At 33.4% G+C, this 23,673-nt stretch overlaps 1 protein-coding gene across 2 annotated transcripts in view; it reads right to left on the bottom strand.

Moving 5' to 3' along the window:
* The window catches only part of LOC129224082 (uncharacterized), a 56,029-nt gene that overhangs the window by 11,600 nt on the left and 20,756 nt on the right, over window positions 1–23,673 (bottom strand). Inside the window, exon 3 of one of the 2 annotated variants that reach the window (XM_054858494.1) lies at window positions 15,927–17,328. The exons of the other annotated variant lie outside the window; for it this stretch is intronic. Within the exon in view, the coding sequence (XP_054714469.1) occupies window positions 16,027–17,328 (1,302 nt within the window). The 3' untranslated portion in view covers window positions 15,927–16,026. Of the gene's footprint in view, window positions 1–15,926; window positions 17,329–23,673 lie in introns of those variants that run through there. 2 annotated transcript variants of the gene reach the window in all.

Raw genomic sequence — 23,673 nt, 5'->3', positions numbered from 1 at the left:
GACATTAGTAATTAGTTTTTGATCACAGTTTTCAGTAACATTTTTTTCATTCGGAACTGCTACGTTAGCGTTGGCGTAAACGTTTGGCGTTAACGCAAAAATGTACTAATCGGTATCCTAAATCTTTATCTTTACTAATACTATAAAGAGAGAGGGCGGATTTGTGTGTTTTTTTGTTTGAGGTAATCTCCGGAACCACCGCACCTGTTTGAAAAATTCTTTCACTATACTGAGTAACATAGGCTATAATACGAAAAAAATCCGATAAATAGTTCTTTTTTTTATTCAAATTTAGGCTCAAATTTCACATAAATTACCTATTATTGGCTATTAAAGGGATGAAAAATTACTTGCACATATCAATATTATATATCGTTAAAAAGGGCAGAATTTTCTGCGTTCTAAACAATTTATTTCAATGCTCTAACTTAATTACGGCGGGAGTAATTTGCGTTTTTAGCTCGAACTTTTTTAGGCTTAGCTGAAATTTAGGCAATACTTTCTTCATTAAATCTATCAATAAAAAGTGAAGGAATTGTCCCACAGTTTTCTTTTTGACAGCATTGGAAAAAGCGAGATTTTTTACTCCTGATCTCTCTCGACCTTTGGTCGAAAAAAATTAGCCTCTATCTTCAAAGAAAAAAAAGTTACAAGCGTTTTTAAATCAATTACGAAATATGTCATTTTGATTCAGGTTGTCAACCATTTTATTTTTGCGTTTCCATGGTTACGCTTTTTGAATCATTTGCATCTGATTTCTTAAACTTATTTTATTTCATGTTTCCATGGTTATGCTTTTAAAATCCATCTTTCGCATTTTAATTTCTTAAAAGTATTTTAATATCTGTCGTCATTGTTTGAAAGGGTAATTTTTGCATGGTGTTTTTTTTTTTTTCTTTTATTTAAGTTGTTATTAAGTTATTCTTTTAATTAATTGTTTAATATATGTCACTTGACACAATTTTTGTTCTCAAGGTAGACCGGGCAAAGCTGGGTCAACGCAGCTCTTAATATATAAAGATTTGAAAGCTATTGTTAATCTGATTTTATACCTTTTTGTTTGTTTGGCGAAACATTTATTATTGCCAAAGAAAAGCATCAGGTTCACTCGCAAAAAGGCTGGGTTCCGGTAGCGTGGTTGCTCGGCACGTTAGGCGCTGAGCAGTTCAGTCTAGGATTATTGTTTTAACGCAACCGTTAATGTAATTCATTGCTTTGGCGATTTGTTTTGAAAGAAAAGAAACTTTTGATTTGTTTTTATCCGAGTGAAATGTCCCACATTTTCTTCTTTTTTCTGACGATGATTTTTGAATGTTCCACGGGATGTTTTTTTTTTTTTTCGTTAGACGGATGGATTATATGATAGCGTGGTTGCTGGGCAAGTTTGGCGATAAACAATAGAGCTGTGGAATTATTTTTACATTTGAAAGATTATTTGATGTCTTTTTTTGGCGAAATATTTAAAATTGCAGTAAAAACCGCTTCACTCGCTAAATCGAGTTTTAAAACAACTGTAAATCTAATTTAATGATTTGACGACAAGTTTAAATTCCAAAGGAACTTAAAATAGTTTTTGTTTTTTTGAAAAGGTGTTGTGTACGAATTTTATACAAAGAAAAACGATCATTTCACATCAGAGGGGGAGGGGGCGTCAATTTTTTTTTATTCAACAGACTTCCATTAAATTTTTAGCACGGGCATCGCTGTGCGGGTACTGTTAGTTGAAATTGTAGGTAAAAATCTTACCGTTTGCCGATTCTTTTTGGGCGCTTGCATCTTTGATTGCTGAGTTATTGAAATTGAATAAAGAAATGCACAGTACTATCTAAACGAAAAACTCACTATATTAACAAAATATTTACAACTTAGAATAACAAATTTAAAAATCGGACTTCATAAAAGATCATTCTTCCGTGTTCCATCAATTCTATTTATTTTATTTCTTGCGGGCGTTAATCGTCTGCTACGATCAACGCCCGCTGTTGCTAGGATATCCACCAGTCACAACTCAACGTTAAATCCCGGTTATCACAAATTTGCCATTTCAACTGCGCTTGCGAGCTGACTTAGCTGATTTCAAAAATCTTGCTAAAAAAAATTAAACATTTTAAATTTGTTAATAAATATGAGATAGCAAAAAATAAAAATTAGAAATCACAAATCTTTCTCTGATTTAGTTCTTAGGTCTCGGTAAAGATTGGGTTTTGAGTTTTAATTATTAATGGATTCGGAGTCTGATTTTTTTATCAAAGGTCCTTTTATGGGCCAAATTTTCAACCTCAGAAGAGCGTACTAGAATTGCAGCATCACTTCTAATACAAAGCCGAATCATCAACCTAAATAAAAATGTATAATACTGCTGTTTACGCCAAACGTAAACTATCCGCAAAAGACGGAGATCTGTACTCATATTCCAGTCATTTTTGAAGTACACAACGTGTGTTACGTTAAGTAAATATTTTCAAACCAATAAATATTCAAGTGTCATTTTTCCCTTTACATTATAAAGATTATCAGGTATTCATATCCGTAGTTTCATATAATATATCACGAAAACGCTGTGAAAATATTCTAATCACATTCATTAATTTGTTGTTCCAGCTCAACCTAAATATAAACAAGCAACACAAAATCTTAAAACAGAAAGCCCAAAAAGTTAAGTGCGCGCGCAAGCGCAGTTGAAATGGCAAATTTGTGATAAGAGGGATTTAACGTCTACTCCAGTCACATGGTTTGGTTTATGAGCAGCAAAAATGTTGCCATAGCTCGGTCTATTCTTATTATTAGTCTATGGCGCAAAGAAAATCATTGAAATGAAATATCTGTTGCCATTGTTTTCTCGAATATGAACAGGTAAAATTCTTGTTTTTGTTTTGAGGCTTTTCCTGTAATCAGAGAAATTAAAATGTCTACTTTTTGGGGGGTTTTCCGCAATCTGCCGCAAAATTTCAGAATTTTTTTTTTGTTTTGGTTCAAGCCTGAGTGTTGAACTCGCGTCACTTGACATAACTTTTATTTTCGAGTTGAACCGTGCGAAGCCGGGCGACGCAGCTAGTAAAAAGATAAATCGTAATAGACTGTGGTCTGCATACTTCTCGTGATTTTAATTGTATCAGAAATATTATCTCAATGTTTTAAAATTTTTAACTGTTGCCATCTTATGTTTGTTAACAAATAAAATATTTGTAATTAATTCAAGCAAGGCTTTTAAAATAACTTTCAATTTTCACTCTTTGCTTTCTTTTGTAATACAGTAAAACCTGTAAAGTTGACCACCCTTGTAAGTTGACCACCTGTCTATGTTGACCGCTTTTGTCAGGAACGGAATTAGTCCTATCTCATATAATGAAGGAAAACCTCTGTAACTTGACCACCTCTCTATCTTGACCACCTGTCTATCTTGACCACTAATGTTCGCCAAATTTGGTTAGGAGTATTGTAAAAAACCCTTTGTAAGTTGACCACTTGGTTTATTATTATTTTTTTTAACTTTCTTCAGCAAATTATTTTATTTTATTATTTATTTATTTATTTATTATTATTATTTTTCTTGGTTTTTAAGAATGTTTTTAATGCTTTGATGACGGAACAGCATTTTACTAACTAAACAGCAGTATAAAACTTAACGCGGCTCTTTATTCTCCAAACTTGTTTTTCATTTGTTCTATTTGAGATAGCTTTTTGTACTCTGTTCAATGAAAATAGGTGTCAGTAGTAAAGTTCAAAGTCTTTTCTTTCAGTTGCGATTGTTGTGACAACACAGGAACTGTGCTAAAAAGAGAAGGCCCGGATCTATACATTTTGATTCCCCTGCAACAAAATATGTAGGGCCCATACCTATAGGCCAGCAATGTCTCTTAGTAAAGTGAATAAGTCTTAGTGCTCATACCTACAGGCCAGCAGTGTCTCTTAGTAAAGTGAATAAGTCTTAGTACTAGTTTTTTTTTCTATTTTTTCTTCAATTTCTAGGGCCGTTAGCCCCTTTAAGGACGCTGGCCTCTCGCACTGCGGGTACGCAGATATGGGCTTGCTAATGAGTAAAGTTACATGTTTCTGGTGCAAGGGATTAAGAGATAGGACATTTTGATTTTGCCTTGGGAACTTGAACTTTTGAACTGGGAGAGTCGAGCTTGTTGCTCTTTGTGCTATAAGTTTTACATAAAAAGGCTTCAAAAAGAAAGTTAGCTGAACTGGAGATTAATAAAAAGTATGAAATATTAAAATTAACTGAAAATGGAAAAAGCCAGAGAATATTAGCTGGCATATAAGGAATTTCTAAAACTAAAGTGTCTAATATAGTCAAAATTATTTGAATAGTATTTTTAATTATTGTTTCACTTTCAATAATATTAAACAATGAAAATGAGTTGAACAGAAAGAGTAAGGGTGAATTCCTTAAAAAATGAATACATAGTGCAAGAAATTACAAAAAATAAAAAAAAAGTATTACTGCCCTTTATAAGTTGACCACCTCAGGGTTCGTACTCAATTTCAGAAATAAAATGAAGGAGTTTTGGAGGAGTTTTGAATGAGTAAAATGAGATTTTGAAGGAGTACTAATGGGCTGTCCTTAAATAATGTCACACTTTTTTCTTACTCCTTCTCTTATCACGTGTCATATTTTTTAAAAACATATTGTTATGATAACTGCGTGATGTTACTTTTTGTCACTCTCTCTCTTCCCCTTGTCACACTTTCATGAACCCGTCTCCCCCTCAAGGCATAATATCACTTGTGGATGACTCATATCATAACGGTGATTTGCTAAACAATTGTTTTTTTTAACACAATCACTTAATATAGTACATCTGCTTATGTATTTTCAAATATTTAAATAACAATTAGACAAACTGACTTTTGCAGCTGAGAGTGGGGTGGAGGGAAAAGAAATAAAAATAAAACTTGAAAAAATAGCCAAGCACCATTTAAGCAGGTTTACTTCATTTATGAAATGTCTTAGTCATCTAAAATATTTTAACCTTAAACTTTTATAACTTCTATGATCAATTTGTAAATCACATCTTTATGAAAAAAAAATAAATAAATAAATAAATAAATATACGAAATTACTACATTTAAATCGCCCTTATACCTTTACCTTTGTGATAAAGTTAAGTTGTCAACCGAAGTATTTCAAGCTACTGTCATAGAAGAAGATTATGTCTTGAACTAAGAAAGAAGGAGTTTTGAAGGAGTTCTAACCAAAATGAAGGAGTTTGAAGGGCCCTTCAAAAAAATTTCCTAAATGAAGGAGTATTGGAGGAGTTTTGAAGGAGCGTACGAACCCTGCACCTGTCTAAGTTGACCGCCAAAGTACTGCACCGCGAGTGGTCAACTTACACAGGTTTCACTGTCATTCGGAAATTGGGACGGTCCTCAAGTTTTTTTGTGTGCGTAATTTTATTTTTTCTGAGAATATTGCTTTCTCCTCAAGCATGGGGAAGGGTCAGAATTCATAAGAAATATATAGAAGAAAGTTTCGTGATAGCCACAACATACTAGTTTGTAAAAGGAAGTAAAAAGGTAATAAAGTTCTATTGGTCGCGCTAGTTGACTAAAAAATAACTTCCAGAATACAAAGAACGTTCTTCTCTGCAGAAAAATAAAATTTGATAACACATCTTTAAGGGTCCACGAGCCTTGTTTTATCTTGAAAAATCCATGTGTGACTTTATTCAATGTCCTCTCTGTATCCCTACCTATCTTTCAAGGGTGTATATAAAGAAGGGGCTGAGGGGGCCCAGGCCCCCTCCAAAAACTGGGTAAAAATTAAATAAAGATAGTTATTTTTGTTTTTATTTCGTCACAAACAATTTCCAAACTTTTAGCAACAGAAAAATAAGTAAATAAATAAATATATATATGATAAAAACAATAATAATTATAACCCGTTAGATCCGAGATTTCCTAACTGGGTGCCGCAGGAAGAGTTGAGGGGTGCTGCGCAGTGTCAATGGCAACAATATGTATATAAAACTAGACTAGGATGCCGTGAGAAATTTTTAATTTTTTAAAGGGTGCAGCGAATCGTTCAAGTTGAGGAACCCTGCGTTAGAAGACCCCAGGCAATAGTGTTCAGAAGGAATCAGGAGTTCCGTACCTTTTGCTCAAGGAAAGAACGTGTCTTGGGAAAGTTAAGTTATTTAAAAAAAAAGAAAAGCAAATAATATTGGTAAAATAAATCTCAACTCTTTCAAAAATAAATCTTTAAATTAAAATATTTTTAACAGATGCGACTTTTTGCATATAAAATTAAGTTCCCCTCTCCTTACTTTCACCTCACCCCCCCCCTTTTTTTTTTCTTTCTTTCTAGTCAGTCTGACAAGAAGGTTCTTCAAAATGTTTATCTCTTTAACTCTCGTCCCCTGCAAGAAATTTTAAATAAGTTACAGTTGTTCAGTTGTAGTAATATTGGAAATTGACGTCTTAAAAACGCATTTTTTAAGCGTTTTACGGACGGTCTCAGAATTAACACCCTTTACCATTGGTTTTACTACCAAAAATAGTCTGAAATTGTACCTTTAAGATTTCATTTTTGAAAAATTTAGGAGGTAAATCCCTAACCTTTGAGGAGAGGATTCTTGGACTCTTCCTTTCCAAAGATTGCCTAATATTGGGAAAAAATCTGAACTGCTTTAAAAAGAACCTTGAAATAAAAAAATTCAAAAGTTGCATACTATTGATCAGGGAATTAAGTCCAACACCGCCCATTTTTTTTACCCTCCCCAACCCCCTACGCCATTTTTTTCTTTTTTTCTAGTTGGTCTAAAAATAAAGTCTTCAAAATACTACACTTCGCAAGCCCCCTACACTCACTAAAACCATTAAAGAGCTTCTCAAACCTCGTTTTCAGGGCTTCAACGGCAAAAAATTCCCAGGGGAAAATTACCAAAGCTTTCTGGAATACAGCACGGGCGCCCATACAGGGTTGGCAAAGGGGGGGGGGGGCGCTCGAGGAGCCCCCCTTAGAAATTAGAACTTCCTTGCTTTTAGTACTTTTTTCTTTGCAAAAATGTAAAAACATGTCTTCTCCAGCAATTAATGAATAAATTACTAAAAATATCAAACTTTAATGACTCTAATCTGTCCTGAAATCGGTTTTCATGAGGAAAATATCCTGCTGAGCTATGGTTAAAATATTTGAGCCCCCCTTACAATATTGCATATGGGCGCCCATGGAATACAGTGAAACTTCTGAGCGACCACTGTCTAGGGGCGTTTCCATGGACACTTTCGACCCCGGAAAAAAACCTGCTTTTCACCGCATTCGGGTTATTTGCGGGGTATATGTGTAATCTTTCTACTCTTGCTTGCTTCTGGAGTAAAAGCAGGTGAAAGCGGAGTTTTTACCCAGAATGCATTACGCGAAACAAGTTCGTCAACTAGTCGCTAAGGATGCAGGGTAAAAACCGCTTTCTGGGAAAACCTCTTTTTACATAGAAAGTGGAATTTTTCAATCTTTTTTTGCGGAGCCAGCGCGGGGATTTACTGGGTGGAAAAGTGTGTTATGAAAGCGGCTTCTGTTCCTGAAAAAAGTGGTCGTTAATGGAGGTTGGTCGCTCTTAGAGGTCCTTTTCCAACATGCAAATATAGCACCATTTACCTTCTTCCTGATTAACCAAGAACATTATCTTATATCTTTAAATGAGCAATTCTTGTGGGTATGTATATATTTCGCATCTCGAAAACGGCTCCAACGATTTGGATGAAATTTTGGATTTAATTGTAGTTTTGCATTTTAAGTTCATCTACACCAGTGTTTTTTCTGTAAAAAGGCGGTTTTTTTTTACAAAAAACAGTTCTTTAATATAAAGTCTAATTAAGTTAAGCCTTGAAGTAAACTGTGTATTGACGCATCAGGCAGACGATTTGCAACCACAACAATGAAAATTTGCCAGGCTTGCCTGATATTGGCCACTTTGGCTAATTTCAAACACACTTGGCTGAAAACAAATTCAAAAGCATTGTAAGTCGATGTAAGACTTTTTTCTTTTTTAAGTGAAACTATTGCTTGACCGTCCTATTTTATTTATTTATTTTCTTTTTACACTTCAAATAGTTTAACATGTTTTTTTTTAAATCACGCATCTTAATTTTATTTCGAAGAAACGTAAGTCTTGAGACTGTTTATGTTTTGTTAAGACATTTGTTGGAATGGTTTGTAGATCATCAGTTTTGATGGATATCATGCTGTATGTAGCATTTTCTGGCGTAAAGTGACCAACTACACTAAAAGTACTTATTCAAAAAGAAAATCTAGATTGGGATAAAACCGTGAAACGCATCATAGTATGAAAGGAAGTATTCGGTTAAAAACCGATTTCACCATAGCAAAACTGGCTCCAAGGTCAAATTATTTTAATTACTGACAAGAATTATATAATTTGAATAGATTGAATGTATAGTGGAAACAAATGTAACAGATAATTTAAAGTTTGTTGATTTTATTACATTCAGAATCTTCTTTGTTTGGTACTTTAGTGTTATAAAAGGTCGAGTGCTTAATATTTCGTTAACGTGAAGCTTTTCAAGTATATTTAGAAAAGTACTGAACCTTAAAAATACAATTCTTTTAAAGCCGAGCGAGGCTCGGTCGTCCAGGTACTGATAAAAATGTATTTAAATAAAGAAACTTTTTATGTGTTTTTTTAATGTAAAATATACTTTTTACATGATTTTTCTATTTAGAAACTAATAGCTTTAAAATATGTGAAGAGATTCGTTTCCTTCAGATTCTTTGTTTTTCCTAAAACAACTATAGTTTCTAGTTTAGTTTTCAGCTGCACAAACCAATTACTAATATGTCATTATTAGTACAAGGTAAAAGATTATCTTTTTGTGTTAGAGTTCATTGTGCTGACATCTTTAGTCATACAGTATCCAAAAACTTAGTGGCTACCACTGTCGCCAAGTTTTGAAATACAAACTGGAGGGGGGGGGGCAGTTTTTACAGCTTTCATAAGAAAAATAGATGAATAGGACTCTCTCTTTGCACATTCTAAAAGAGAGTTATTCAATACTTTTTTGCACAGGGAAAATTTAGGTTAAAATAGTTTTCTGAATTATCTTAAAAAAAAATAAATAAATGAGAAGTCAGCAGAAACCTTAATTTTCGAATAAATAGTTTTAGTTTATGGCAAAGCCTCCTATGCAATGAGAGAGGATCAAATACAGATAAAATTTCTCCTTCAAGAAAATAATTAAAAAAAAAAAAAAAAAAACCATAACTTTTTGCCTTTTGTTATTTTTAATAGTTTGCATTGAGACAAACAACCAATTCTGTTTTCGGAAACTTAGGCTATTAATAGTTTAGTCTACTTCCATGTTGAAAATGACCAAACATGGCGACAACGCGAAAAGTTTAAGATGATAGATTTTTGAATTTTTCGCATTAAAAGTAATTATAAATAATTAATAATCCTTAAAAAACTAAAATTTAGATGAAATAGTCAGTTTTTAGCATAATAAGTGTCTAAAGCAATGAGGATAAAATAATATTTTGAAGAAAAAACTTTGAATTTTAAGAGAAAAAATTTTGAATTTTAAGAAAAAAAATTACGAATTTTCCGAAAAAAAAACAGCCCATTTTGCATTATTTTCAATAGTTTGCATTGAAATAAACATCTAGTTCCGATTTTGAAAACTTAGCCACTTAAGACTCTTGTGTACTTAAATCTCGCAAATGACCAAATATGGCGACTAAGTCAAAAATTCAGATATAAAATTTTGAATTTGCTGCATGAAAATAATTTAAAAATAAAAAATCCCCATGAAACTACAATTTAATTGAGAATTTTTAGCACATTCGTGCCCAAAGCAATAAGGTAAGATGAAATTTTAAAAATAGTATAATTGTTTTCATTTCTCAATAAAATTATTTAAAATAACCAAAAAAAAAAAAAAATTTGAATTTTGACATCTTGAATTCAAATTATGTTTTTCGCAATCACGAGTGTGTGTGGGGGGGGGGGGATATGTGTGTTTGTGTGTATGGGGTATGTGTGTGTAGGCATGTGTGTTTGTGTCTGTGTGCAGGCATGAAAGTGTGGGTAGTTTTGTGTGTGTGTGTGTAGGTTTTTGTGTGTATATGTGTAAGTGTCTGTATGTATGTGTGTGTGTGTGTAGTTGTGTATGTATGCGCGTGTGTGTAGGACATGGATGCAACCTGGAGACGGCTTTCGCTATAGGAGCAGCAGCGTGAGGAGCCCGCCTGTCCACGGTGATGGTGCAGAGGGTGGCGGTGGGAAAATGATAGGACATCAAAACAGTCAAATGAAAGCAATAAGCAATCGTGATTGCTCAAAAAAAAAAAAAAAAATTTTTTTTGCAGCACATGTTGCTTATTTTCATAAGTTTTCAGTTAAAAGAAACACCCAATTCCGCTTTGTCTTTGAAAACGAAGGCACTTAAGCATCGTCAACTCCATCTTGTGAATGACCAAACATGGCGGCTACGTTTTACACGTAGCTGAAATGCTCGATGAATAAACGACGTTCTCCGATTGACGCTCCTCCCTCGGTGTTTATCCTGACACTAATGCTTCCAAAGCATCAAATTGGCTTCTCTTTTGTTGTGTTTGTGCACGATTCCTGCCTTCGAGGATAAGGAAATTTCTTTTTTCCTCAGAAATCGAAAAGTGTACTACTAGCAAAGTCAAAAAAACGGAGTTTTTTTGGAATAAATCGGATTTTCGGAGCAAGCAATAAAAATCGGAGAAACTCCGGGAAAAACGGAGCACTTGGCAGCTATGTTAATGCAGTATACGAGGTTTGACTGGAAAATAGATAAAAAAGTTGAACAACAACTTTATTTTACAATTATTCAGGTATTACAATATGGTTCCTTTCAAAGTACTCTCCCCGAGACAAGGTGCACTTCTGCAAATGCCGTTTCTACTGTTAATAATAGTTCTGAAAGTCTTCAGTTGTGATGCTGTTTAGTTGCCGCATCGTTTCTGCCTTGATGGCTTCCACATCTCCCAAGTGCCGCCCCCGAAGCACCATTTTGCATTTCGGGAACAGGAAGAAGTCACAAGGGGCTAAATTGGGTGAATAAGGCGGGTGGTCTGTCACAGTGATTGAGCTTTGGGTCAAAAACTCACGTACAACTGGTGAGGTGTGAGCAGGCGCATTTCTTCATTTCAAATTTTTGTGTAAGAATTTTGTGAACAATTGTTTTAGGGATTAACAGCTTGTCAGCTAGCATTTTGACTGTCAGTCTACGATCTTTAAGAACACAAGTCCGAATTTTATCAACATTTTCATCAGAACTCAATGTTGAGGGGTGTCCCGGACTAGGGTCTTCTTTTCACATCTTCTGGCCCTTCCTGGAACCTTTTTAACCGCTTGTTCACAGTTGGTTCCTTCAGAGAATTGTCTCCGTAAACTTGTTCCAAACACTCAAAAATCTCACAGCCAATCTTGCCTAGCTTTGCAGGCGCTGTTCCTCAATCAGTGAGCTCCAGGCCGACGGCAGATGAAAAAGGGTAACTTTCAACAATCAGCTGTACACACCAGCTTACACGGATTATCTAGCCGCATTTTAAGTTATGTTAATTTTAGTTAAATATATTGTTAATAAACAGCTTATCAATTCTTGAATGAATTCTTGCTCTACAGGTTCAATACACAAATTTTAAAATTAAACTAGCTGCGTGCCCGGCGTTGCACGGGCTACCTAAAAAATGTAAGAGCAGTCCAGTTGATGCTTTTGTAGTACACTGACACTAGTTTCTAACGCGTTAAGGAATAAATAAATGCGCGTAAAGCAAGGTTTGCAAAACACCAGTAAAACATATTTTTGCCAAAACACCTCATCAACGTTAATAATCGTTATCAATGATACAAGTTATGAGTACATTTTCAGTCAGCACAAAAGGGGAAAATATATGCATTATCAACTAGGGTCTGGTGGGGGAAAGTGGTCAATGGGGTAAAGTGGTCATACGTCAAATAAATGGTTATAGCTTGGAAATGAACGTTTGAATGAATGTGAAAATTTTATTTTAGAGTAAGGCAGTTAGAAACTACATTTTGAATACAATATTTTACAACTGGCAAAATTTTATTCGGTAAAAAAAAATATTTTGCGTGAACATGAAAAATTTTAAAATCTAAACACCTATTTTAACATTCTTGGGAAAATTTGTTTGTTAGAATTAGGAACAGATTGACTGTACAGGAAGCTTCCTACATGTCTCAAGAACTCTTACTAATTAGCAGTTAGCTGAATTTATTTTAGATAATTTTTTAGAACAATTTAAGTAAGATGGGGTAAAGTGGTCATAATATTAGGCTTAACGAATATTGTTCTTCTAACGTCACTTAATCTTTAAGTAGGAGGCAGATACAAATTAAATATTAATTTTACTTAATATGTATTGTCTTTACAGTAAACGGGGTTAAATATACGAGTATATGCGTATATATACGAATATATACTCGTGTAGACATGTACATAGACATATTCACATAAATGCGCCAATAAATACGTATATGGGTATCTGCATGTATTTTTTATCCATACAGCCATACATTCTACTATACACGTATATGCTTGCTTACACTCGTAAACACGTATATATAAGAACACTTATGTACTCAGGTAGACACGTCTATACGCGTACGTACTCGAGTAGACACTTACATACAAGCATATGATATAAAAATATATAGGGTGATTTTGTAGTAAGTTACCGCCCTAAGCCAGGGCTAAGGCAGAAATACTTAAAATACACCACCAGCTCATGTGATTCCTATTCCGGGCTGATGAGTGCTAAAAAGAACGAAACTGATGGAATAACTGAGCTGGTGGTGTATTTTAAGTATATAGGCTGAGTTTACATTCTTGAGCAAATTATTAAAAGGTGTTAGAGGAGAGGATAAGAAGCAAGAATCAATAAGGAACATATGGTCACAAACACAATGCTGACGCGCTACATGCATGCAAAATGAGAAATTGATGGATGCAAAAGAAGTCACAAATTTATATATATATATGTTACACAAATACAATTTTACACAACATTTTAGGACTTAAGAAGTTTTAAAGCTATTGATGAAATTTGCGGCCTTCAGCTGTAATACATGCGTCGCATTCACAAATCCCTCTTGTTGCAATAACGAGACTTTTGAAAAACTTTCATCAGCCTCTACGCCTTTGTTGCGTAGCGTGTATTAGAGCTACTACAGACCGAAACTTTCAAAAACTGCTCTAAATATTTCTAAAAAACTAAAATGTTACGTAAAATCACCTTCGAGCAACAAATTTGTGCTCTGCTTTGCATCCATCAGTTTCTGGCTTTGTGTGCATGTAGCGCGTCAGTGATTATAATTTCCTTATGATTCTTTGCTTCTTATCCTCCCCTCTCACACCCCTTTGATTTTTGTCCAAGAGCTTAGATTCACTCTATAAGCCGACATGTATATAAGCGTATATACTCGTGCTTCCATATTATATATACCTGAGTAGACACGTACCAAAGACGCACTGGATGGATCCACGAATTAACTCGTGTATACCCGTATATGTATGTATGTACACTTACATATGCGTATATACGTCTACTATACACATATATACTGAAGTATGCACGTATTTTCTCGAGATACAAGTGCATACGCGCATATGATGTTCGTTTATACGCGTATATACTCGTACATACAAGTGACACGTACATATATGTGGCAAGTATATACATGTGACACCTACGTACTCATGTAGACACGTATAAACTCCTGTAGGTAATCACGTATACATGCTTATATACCCGTATATACACGTATATACTTGAGTAGGCACGTGCATGAATGTATCTGATTTATACATGTATCTACTCATATAGGAACGTGTTTACTCGTGTATAACACGACATGTATATATTCTTGTTTACACGCATGTACTCGTGAATATACTTGTAACTATAAAAACAACTGAAATATACAAGTATTAGGGTTCTTTATAATGGTTTTGCATCTATTTTTAACTATGACCACTTTACCCCATGCTATGACCACTTTCCCCCACCCCATGGGGTAAAGTGGTCATAAAAACATAGGGAAAAGAAAGTTCTATAAAACTAATAAAATCAATATTTTTCTTCCTAAAATTTAATGTACCGTGTTCTTTAATAATGCAACGTAAAATAACAACAAAAAAAGTTGAAGTTTTTCAAGAATTTGTTGCATTTATTTTCCACCTAAGTTGAAAACCTACGATTTTATGACCACTTTACCCCACCAGACCCTATAATCTTTACTCACGTTAAACTGAATTACATCTGATAGACTATATCGGAAATATTTATGCACAATAACAATCCGCTTTTTACATAAAATAGTCTACTACCCGGCGTTGCCCGGATGTTTATTAATGCAACATACCACTCAGATAAATATTTGGATGGATTCTATCCACATGGTCGTACAAGAATTACATCAATCCGTTTTCCAGGTACAAACCCTCAAAGAACTCAAATAACTTGTAAATCACTCATTTACTTTACGACGTGCACGGTCCTCCTCGAAAATGAAAGTTATGTCATGTGACGCGTATTTAACAATCAGGCTTGAACAAAAAAAAAAAAAACACAGCAAAATTTTGCTGCAGATTACGGCAAAATAATCGAAAAGTAAACAACTTAAACACCCTGATTACAGGAAAAGCCTTAAAACAAAAGCCTAATTTTATTTCTTTATATTCGAGAAAAAAAATTGCAACAGATGTTTCTTTTCAATGATTTTCTTCACGCTGTAAATTTTAATAAAAGCGTTCATCCGGAAAGTTGAGTTGAAGCACTGAATAATAATTTGAATGGAGGAAAGCCTTCGAAAAATATGGATTTTATTTTGAAATCTAAGAGTCATAATTAATAATTTTTAATTGATATCTCCGCTAATTATTATCGGAGGATTATGTTAAATAGCCAAACATGAAGACGGGAAGATGACGAATCCATCGATACCTGGTTCGATGGTCAGTTCACTGTCGTTCGGGAGAAGAAGCTTGGACATAGATAGATAGATAGATAGATACTCAGATTTTATATGTATAAGATATACATTTCTGCTATGATCCATCATATACAGTTTTGAATTTAAAAATAATAATCGTAAAAATTCGCAACATAAACTGTTTCAGGCCGAAGCAGTTGAACCACAGCTCATGATTCAGACTGACTGAAAGTTCTGTGGAATACCTAAATATATATTATATATACATACTTACGGATGGAGTATGTATATGTTCATATGTATGTTCCCTATACAAATCCTCGGATCTGGACCAAACTCGGCAGGGAGGTACTTGGGCATCCGAGAAAGAATGTAGGTTTTTTTTTTCAACGTAAAAAATGTAGTGACCTCAAATATTCATCCGATTGTCTTGATTTCAGTCTCATTCGAAAGCCCACCCCGATGTTAAATACATTTGAAGTAGATTCATTTACTTCAAACGGATTTCAAAACCACGAAGGCTGTACAATCACCAGGAGAAAAGCTATAATAAGCATTTTTAAGTCATGGAAAATCAATATTAAATCGGAAATTTATCATCTGCCGCAAGCTCAGTTTTAATTAGCGTGAGAATAAAATCATCGAGAAGAAAGATCTGTTGCCATTTTCTCTTGACAGTGAACAAATAAAATTCTTGCCTTTGTTTTAAGGTTTTTCCTGTAATTGGTTGATTTAAAATTTTTCCTTTTGGGTAAAATTTCCGTGACCTATCTAAACATTTTAGATTTTCCGTTTTGTTCAAGCCTGATTGTTGAACATGCATCACTTAAGTTTTATTTTCAAGCTACATCGTGTGCAAAGTCCGGCAACACAGCTTGTTAGAAATAATTGGTATACACTAGATGAAAGAGCCAAATTATTATTTAATCTACTAGTGTATGAAATCAGTTTAATTGAACTTTGAAGAGTACTAAGTCAAAAGAAGAAAAATATTTATTTCAATATTAATTATGAAAAAGAAAAGCAACAGAGTATATATTCATAACAAAAAAAAAATATCAAAAAAGGAAGACTATTAAAAGTCATCACTGTCCTCCTCATCATCATCAAAGTCATCATAATCACCACCAATATAGTTAAACGCATCAAGCTCATCATAGAGATTAAACACCTCAGGAAGATCACTATTGGAGTCAAAGTCGCTTTCAGAACTGTCACAGTCAAATTTTGGTTTATTCCTCAAACTTGACGCAATGTCAGCCAATTTTTCGAAACCTTCTGGCATGAAACTGTCAGGATCAATTTTAGGATTTGTAACACGAAGTACTTTCAATGTTCTACAACATAAGAGAATAAATTGCAGTATGTCATAGTCACATTCTGAGTGCGAAAAGTATACCTCTTTAAAATTGCTATGAATACAGCAGTATCGAATCGCTTGATTTAGTTCCTCTGAGAAATATGAACAACAACAAAAGCAAATCTTCTGTAATTTAGGTGCAGATAAAATAAGAGCTCGCACAGATTTTGATGTTGCTACTTCAATGAAATTAGCACCTTCCAAATAAAATCCCTTCAAGAATTTCAACTTGTCTGTGCAAGTTTCAACAACAGGCAGGAATAATACATCCTTCATATGCAACTCTTCCAAAACTGGACAGCTTTTTATAAGCACTTCAATGGAAAGACCAAATTCATTGAGGTGTAGGACTGTTAATCCTGTACCTACATTGTTCAGGAAATTATTTACAGAAGGATTTGGAAAGAGCTCATCATGATGCAAATTTAGGATGTTCAGTTTTTTAAAATTGGATAATGCATTTAATTGGCCAACATTATGAACAACAACTGTAAGAACCCTCACATCAGGACATAACAAAGCATAAAACTTAAAAAGTTCAAGTGAAGATTTTACATGTGTACAGAGTATTACATCTAAATGCTTCAATTTATACTTCTTCAAATTAGAAGTAGTGTTCTGATCAATGTCCTTTTGGTGTATTTTGTGCAAAATACATGGCATACTCGGGGCGTCCAATACTTCTAAATGAGGAAAGCTCTGAAGTATTAATTCAGTAACTTCATCACTAACATCTGTATTATTAAGATTTAATTTTCTAAGATTTGGATTTGGAACTTCATTTTGTTCATTCTTCTGGCACAAATATTCCATCAAACCTTCACTCGTAATAGAACTGTCAGCAATATTCAAATCAACCACATAAGGACAATGTTTTGCGATATTTTTCAACGCTTCATCATCACAAACGTCTTCCATGCTTAATGTTGTGACATTTTTCAAATGTGGTAAAATATTTTCAATTGGAGGGTTTTTAAAAAGACTTCTGTGAGTTTTGAAGGATACTTTCACAAGTCCCTATAAAAGAAGAAGAAAAAAAAAACATTAACAAAAGTGCCATAAAAGATGTACCTTTGCATGGCATACATTTGTAATTCAAACATATAGGATACTATATTCTTTCTTTTTAAATGTAAAAAGCAGTACTGCAAAAATTTTATTACAGAATCAAGGAAGTGTATAACTTTGTCATTATCTCAATGCATACAGGGTTGCAAATGACCCAGTGAGTCTTACTCAACTTACGTCCCAAGGACACAAACATCCACCTATAACTGGGTACTTTTCAGGAAAAAATGGGATCCCGAAAATGAGACAAAGTTATTTTCTTTAAGAAAAAAATTTTAAAAGAAATGTACTTTCATAGGTAAAGGTTGTGACTGAATTCATGTGTTTTATGAGAAACCACATTTCTCTATAAAAACCTTCGAGAAATTTTTCGCACCAGAAAAGGGATTTTGCAATAAATTGGATGGCAGAAATTTCTCTCTTTTTTTTTAATGTTAAATTTCAGCTTCATTTAAACAAAAATTACAGGTTATACTTCTAACTTTCTGTGGAACATGCAAAAGAATTAGTTTTACTTAAGTTTAAACATTGCTTTATTTGAAAATAATGGTAAAGCAATTCTTACTTCAAATAATGAGAGAAATTTTTCTTTCAAAGTAAGGGCAGATCCAAATTGATGGTGACACAATTAGCCTCAATTATAAAAGAGTTTTCCTTCAAACTTACCAATAGATTGCAATTAAGAAAGTCAGGGTTAAAAAAAATCATGATTTTTTTTAAATAAAAAGAAATTTTTTTTGTTTAAAATAGAAATTTTGAAATTTAAAAGTATTTTAAGTAATATTTGATACTAACAAATTAAACTGTGAAAGTTATGTTTAAATCAGATAATTCTATTTATATATATATATATATATATATAATGAAAAATACATAGAACTAAATTCAGCAAGTTTGGATAATTTTATAATTTTAGCCACAATTGGCAACCAAAAACTTTTTTTTAAAATTACGCCCGCCATGGCTTTTTAGACATGAGGCGTCTTGCAGTCCAGTACAGAATTGAAATACAGTAGAATCTTGGTTATCCAAGCTAATTGGGACACTAGTGCCTCGGATGTCTGAAATCTTGGTTAGTAGAAACTGGTCAGGATTGCAAATTTTAAAAATGTATTAACAAAAATATAATAGAATATTTTTAAAAGATGAAAATAATCATATAAAAAGAAATGTTTTACAGTTAAAACCCTAAGTAGGAAAATTCCTCCTACTAAGTTTTAAAAAGTCAATTGAGTTTTTTTACAAAATCAAGTTAAGTATCAAAAGATGCATTAAAAAAAAAAATCCAAACTTTTTTGTTTTCAAATTGAAAATTCATCATTTTATTAAACGTACATTATTTTTTCAAAAAGTCTGTCAGCTTTCTTTATAAAAGTCCTGAATTTACGTCAATAGCTTCCCAATCATGCAAAAAAAGACTTCATTATCGGCTTGATTAACAGAAGCCTTGGTTAACCGAGGTTGTACTGTAGCTCCAGAGAGCGTGAGGGCTCAAAAGTCATTACTGAAATGAATGTCAAAAAGAGTAACCATGAACTGCAATTGCATATCTGACTTCGATAAAAACTTGCTACAATATTAAGTCTCATATCTAGATGGGTCTCATTGGTCCCAGACATTTTTTAACAATCAAAATAAACATCTTTCTCTTCTCTTAAAAAAAAAAAGAAAAAAAATTTTTTTTTTGAAAAATATGGAATTACCTATATTAAATGTGGAAATAAAGAACAAAAATAACATAGATGATTGAATTCTTTTTCCTGTAATAAGATTTTTTTTTGGGGGGGGGGGGGGAGGGATCTTAAAATAAAATGCATGGTTAGAAGAAGATAAAACCTGCTTCTTGACTTTTAAATCTTTAATAAAATTCATCAAGGACTGAAAAGTAGACATTTTTTTCTTAGAATTCTTGCCTCATTAATATAAGCATATTTTGTTTCGATGTTTTGATTTAATGGAAGTTGAAGAGGATTGTATGAAATGTTTATTTTAAAATGAATAGTTAAATAGCTTAACTTCTAACAGATAAATATCGAATTCAGACCACAAACACCCCTGGGAGAGGGCTATACTGCCATGCTAAGCAGAAAAGTCGTATCTGCAGCCCAGTTGAAAATGAGAAATTGCTGTTTAAAGTTTTGTGCCTCCATGTATTTGATTCAGATGTAAGTTTTTTAGAAATTGAAAGAAAATATTTCCCATTGAAATATCAAAATAAATTATTGTATTTAGGTGAAATATGTGACAAAGAGTCACCTGGTGACCGTAACTCAATTTTGATAAAAATGGAGATACGACTTTTGTACTCTTAGCTCCGCAGTATAGATAGATAAGAGAGAGGGGCTGGTTTAATCTCCACATCTTACGGAGGCAGTGCTTTTCCCTTGACGAAGTCACTGCATTGCTCACGAAAGAAACTGCTAAGAGAAGGAAAGGAGAGTTTCGATTTGAGTGATCATTTTTGAAAGGAAAGCGCTGTTGAATGTTATTTGTTTAAGCAAACAAAATGATTTGTCCAATTACAAGCAGTTATAGCAAAATATAGACTATTTTCAATGCAGAGCATACTTTTATATGATCTAAGAAATTTAAAAACAAAATATTCTTCACATCAATGGTGTACATCGTTTTTCTATCTGATGGCCGTACCTTATACCAAGACGAATCTTGCGGACAGGAACAAAAATAAAATTAAAATATATTTAAAATTGTTCAGATAACTTAGAAAATGAAATAAAATTACAAACTAAGAATTGGTTATCATCATCATTTGGTGCTTATTTTATTGATACGAATATCTTGGTTCAACCAATGGTGTAGTTGAGTGGTGACGTACCCCTTTTCTACCCGAGGGTCGTATCACATACTAAAATGAATCTCGTAATCCAGAACAAAGGAAAGAAAATTATAAAACAAGCATTGTTGTCATCATTACATGATGCTTATTTTACTGATACAATTTTTTTTAATATCAGTTTTTGCAAAACCAATAAATGGCTATTTAGCTTCTAATTTGCTATAATTACTAGAAATACTGAATTCAAGTGATTGCTTGCTTTGGAGGGCTTCAAAATATTTTTACGATGCGTAATAATGAGCATTACAATGGGTTACATATGGCCTGAGGGTCGTAGGTTAGGCTTTACATATCATGATTACTATCTCATTTAGCTTCCTATTAAATACAGGGGTGATAGTGGACTCAAGTAAAAATTTCTAAAGACTGAAATTTTCAAAAAGTATGAGGAAGCTCGACCCCCCCCCCCCCCCCCACTCTCCCTGTAAAAACTCTTCAAATATGCATACAAAAATCATTGAAAAAAACATTCCAAAAGTTTTTAAAAAAATTTTCAGTTTTAGAATGTGTTGTTAGCCCAACATTTTGGAAACGGCAACATAAAGTTTTCAGATCACAAACACCTCAGTAGATATAATTAGATGAATGTAATGGAGGTTTTATAAGCATTGGAAATTAATATGAATACATTGATTTTTTTAAAATGTAATCTTAAAGTAACTTACTTTTAAATTTTGACTTTCCTTTTCCTTGAATCAATCCATTTTTGCATCTTTTGTATAGCCTTTCTTTTCTATGCCAAAGGTCGATTTCTATTAAAATGACGAATTCTGATAAATATCCTTAAGCAGCAGAATGAACAAATGGCCTTTTCGATGAACTGTTGGATAATATTACTCCAACTCTTAACTGAGATCTATAATCACCTCTTCAGCCTTTCTATATGACTTTCCCTGAGGGGAGGACCTTTTTTTAAAAAATATTCTTCATACTTTCATCCACGTTTATGGGGTACAATTAATCCTCCTTTTAATAACACTGGTAAACAATTTCGCTACATGAAACACAAATAATACCGTAGAAGCGAGTGACTATGGTACAGTTTTAGTACATTTTTGACCAGGGCCGTCCCAAAGGAGGGACGAGCGGGGCAATCGCCCCGGGCGCCACGAAATGAGGGGGTGCCGCAAGGTGCCCCTCGTTTCGACGAAACGCGACGATATTCACACGAAATGATTGTATAAAATTAGGGGCACCTTGCGGCGCCCCCTCATTTCAGGTATCATTGACACACAAAATAGCGAATCATTGCAATGATTCTCTATTTTGTCTATGGCACAAAAATATTCCTCTCTGTCTCCAAAACATTTGTTTCCTTTGTATCATTGAAACAGATACCGTTTCTGAGAATATAACTATTTAGAATCAAACAAAATGCACTTCTCATTTGTCTAGTTCTCACCAAATTTGCTTGAGTTCTGCCCCTGCATGCAGTGATGTAACCAAATTTTTCTTAAGGGAGCACATTGAAAAAAAAAATATATTGATCGGATAGGAAAAAAAGCCAAGAGGTGTCCGGTCAAAATTTTGAAACTTTTAGTTTTAAAAACGCAATTTTAGCCTTAAAATGCAATTATAGGCCGTGTTTATTGACGTTAGGGTAAGAGAGGGAGCTCAGAGACTGTTTCCGATCAATTATTTTTTTTTTTAAATAGATTGAAATCAATTTCTGCAAGTTGTAGAAATTGAAGTTTCAAAAACGCAACTTTTGAAAAACTTTGAAGATTTTATGAATAGGAGGATCTGGAGTATTTCCCATTAAAATTGTTCAAAACTATGGTTCAAAAAATTTCAGTAGTGTTTTACTTTCAGGGGATATCCCACTTAAATTTTTTTTGAGTGTCGTTTGAAAAACGCATTGCTTGTGATATTAAAGAAAGGCGGCATGGGGACCCTTACACGAATATTTTCTTGAACTCAAGTCTTAAAAGCAATTTGTAAGGCCATATTATGTAATATTAGAGCAGTGATTTTTTGAAATTACAGCTCTAAAAATGCAATTCTGAGTGGTTTTCGGTGTTGTTGAGTATTTGTGGGCTTTTCCCTAAAACTTACAAATATTTGATGCAAAAGAATAATATCTTTGTTTATGACATATAAGAAAGCTGATATTAAATTGGTACCAGCTAAAACAAAAAACTCTTGAAAAGAATCATTGGATGAGTCCAGATTGAAATTTATTTTTGATGTAATTTACTTCGATAAATACATTTTCTATTTATAATCAGCAAATTATTTATTCGTGTTCTTAGTTTGAACAATATGAATAACCAATTCAGTTTTAATTGTTTGTTTTTTATCTAGTGGAATAACATTTTACCAGATAAATATTTAGATTTTTAACATTTCCATTTTTTGAAAAAATTTTGGGGCATTATTGTTTTACTATTAAAAACAGATTAATTGCTTGTGTTTTAATTTGTATGATGCATAGCCCTTTGATTGTTCAGTTTATCAATAAGTAAAAAAAAATCAAGCATGTATTATGCACTGGTGTTATAACTAACTTGATTTTTCTGTGTGTATAGGGGGGAGGGGGGGCAGGAAACTTTCGCCCCGGGCGCCGTCACCTCTTCGGACGGCCCTGTTTGTGACTAATTACTCAACATTCATTGGAAAAAAAAAGAAGTTAGGTTGTTATAATGGTTTAGGACCTTGGCTTTCAATTCCGACCCTGAAATAATTTGAAACTTTACCCATACCCAACTCCGGAGCAGTTATTCTTCATACTATTCTCACCCTCTCACTGCGGGCGAGAATGGTGCAGCACATGTTTCATTGTTTTCATATAGGTTTTGGTGGTTTGTACCATACATTACCTCTCTTATATTTTAACGGGAGAGTTGTAAATGTAAGTTATGCTGGAAATTGAACTTCGGAGAATTAAGTACATCAAAAAACAGTGATTAATCAAATGCTTTATTTTCTTCATAATTTTTGAAAATGGGTACCAAATCTCATTTCAAGTCACTGCCAAAACTTGCCTCGCTTCAACATTGTTGAAACTTCAAACTTAGTTGCATCTACAACTGAGATTTTTCCTGGGTACTTTTTCCCCTGATAGCCCAACTCACCCTCCAAAATTTCGACTAATTACTGAACCACACTCACCCTCCGAATTGTAAACTTTACACATTTGTAACTGTAACAACATCAATGTATTTTATTTTTGAATGAAAATTGGAGGTGACTTTCTATACATAAAATATGAAAGCGAAACATGAAAGCGGAATATGAAAGGTAAAATATGAAAGCAAGCTATATAAAATATGAAAGTAAAACATGAAATTGTGATTCTTTCTGCACTAAAAGTCGACCAACAAATTTTCGAGCTACCTACAAACACGTAGCACCAGTTGCTCACCACAAATAAATTCACAATCACCGGGTTATTCGTCTGGCGGGTCGTTTTGACAGTGATAACAACTCTCTTATTA

Source organism: Uloborus diversus, chromosome 1, assembly GCF_026930045.1.
Source record: "Uloborus diversus isolate 005 chromosome 1, Udiv.v.3.1, whole genome shotgun sequence".
Lineage (NCBI taxonomy): Eukaryota > Metazoa > Arthropoda > Arachnida > Araneae > Uloboridae > Uloborus > Uloborus diversus.
This window is presented reverse-complemented; position numbering and strand designations above follow the sequence as displayed.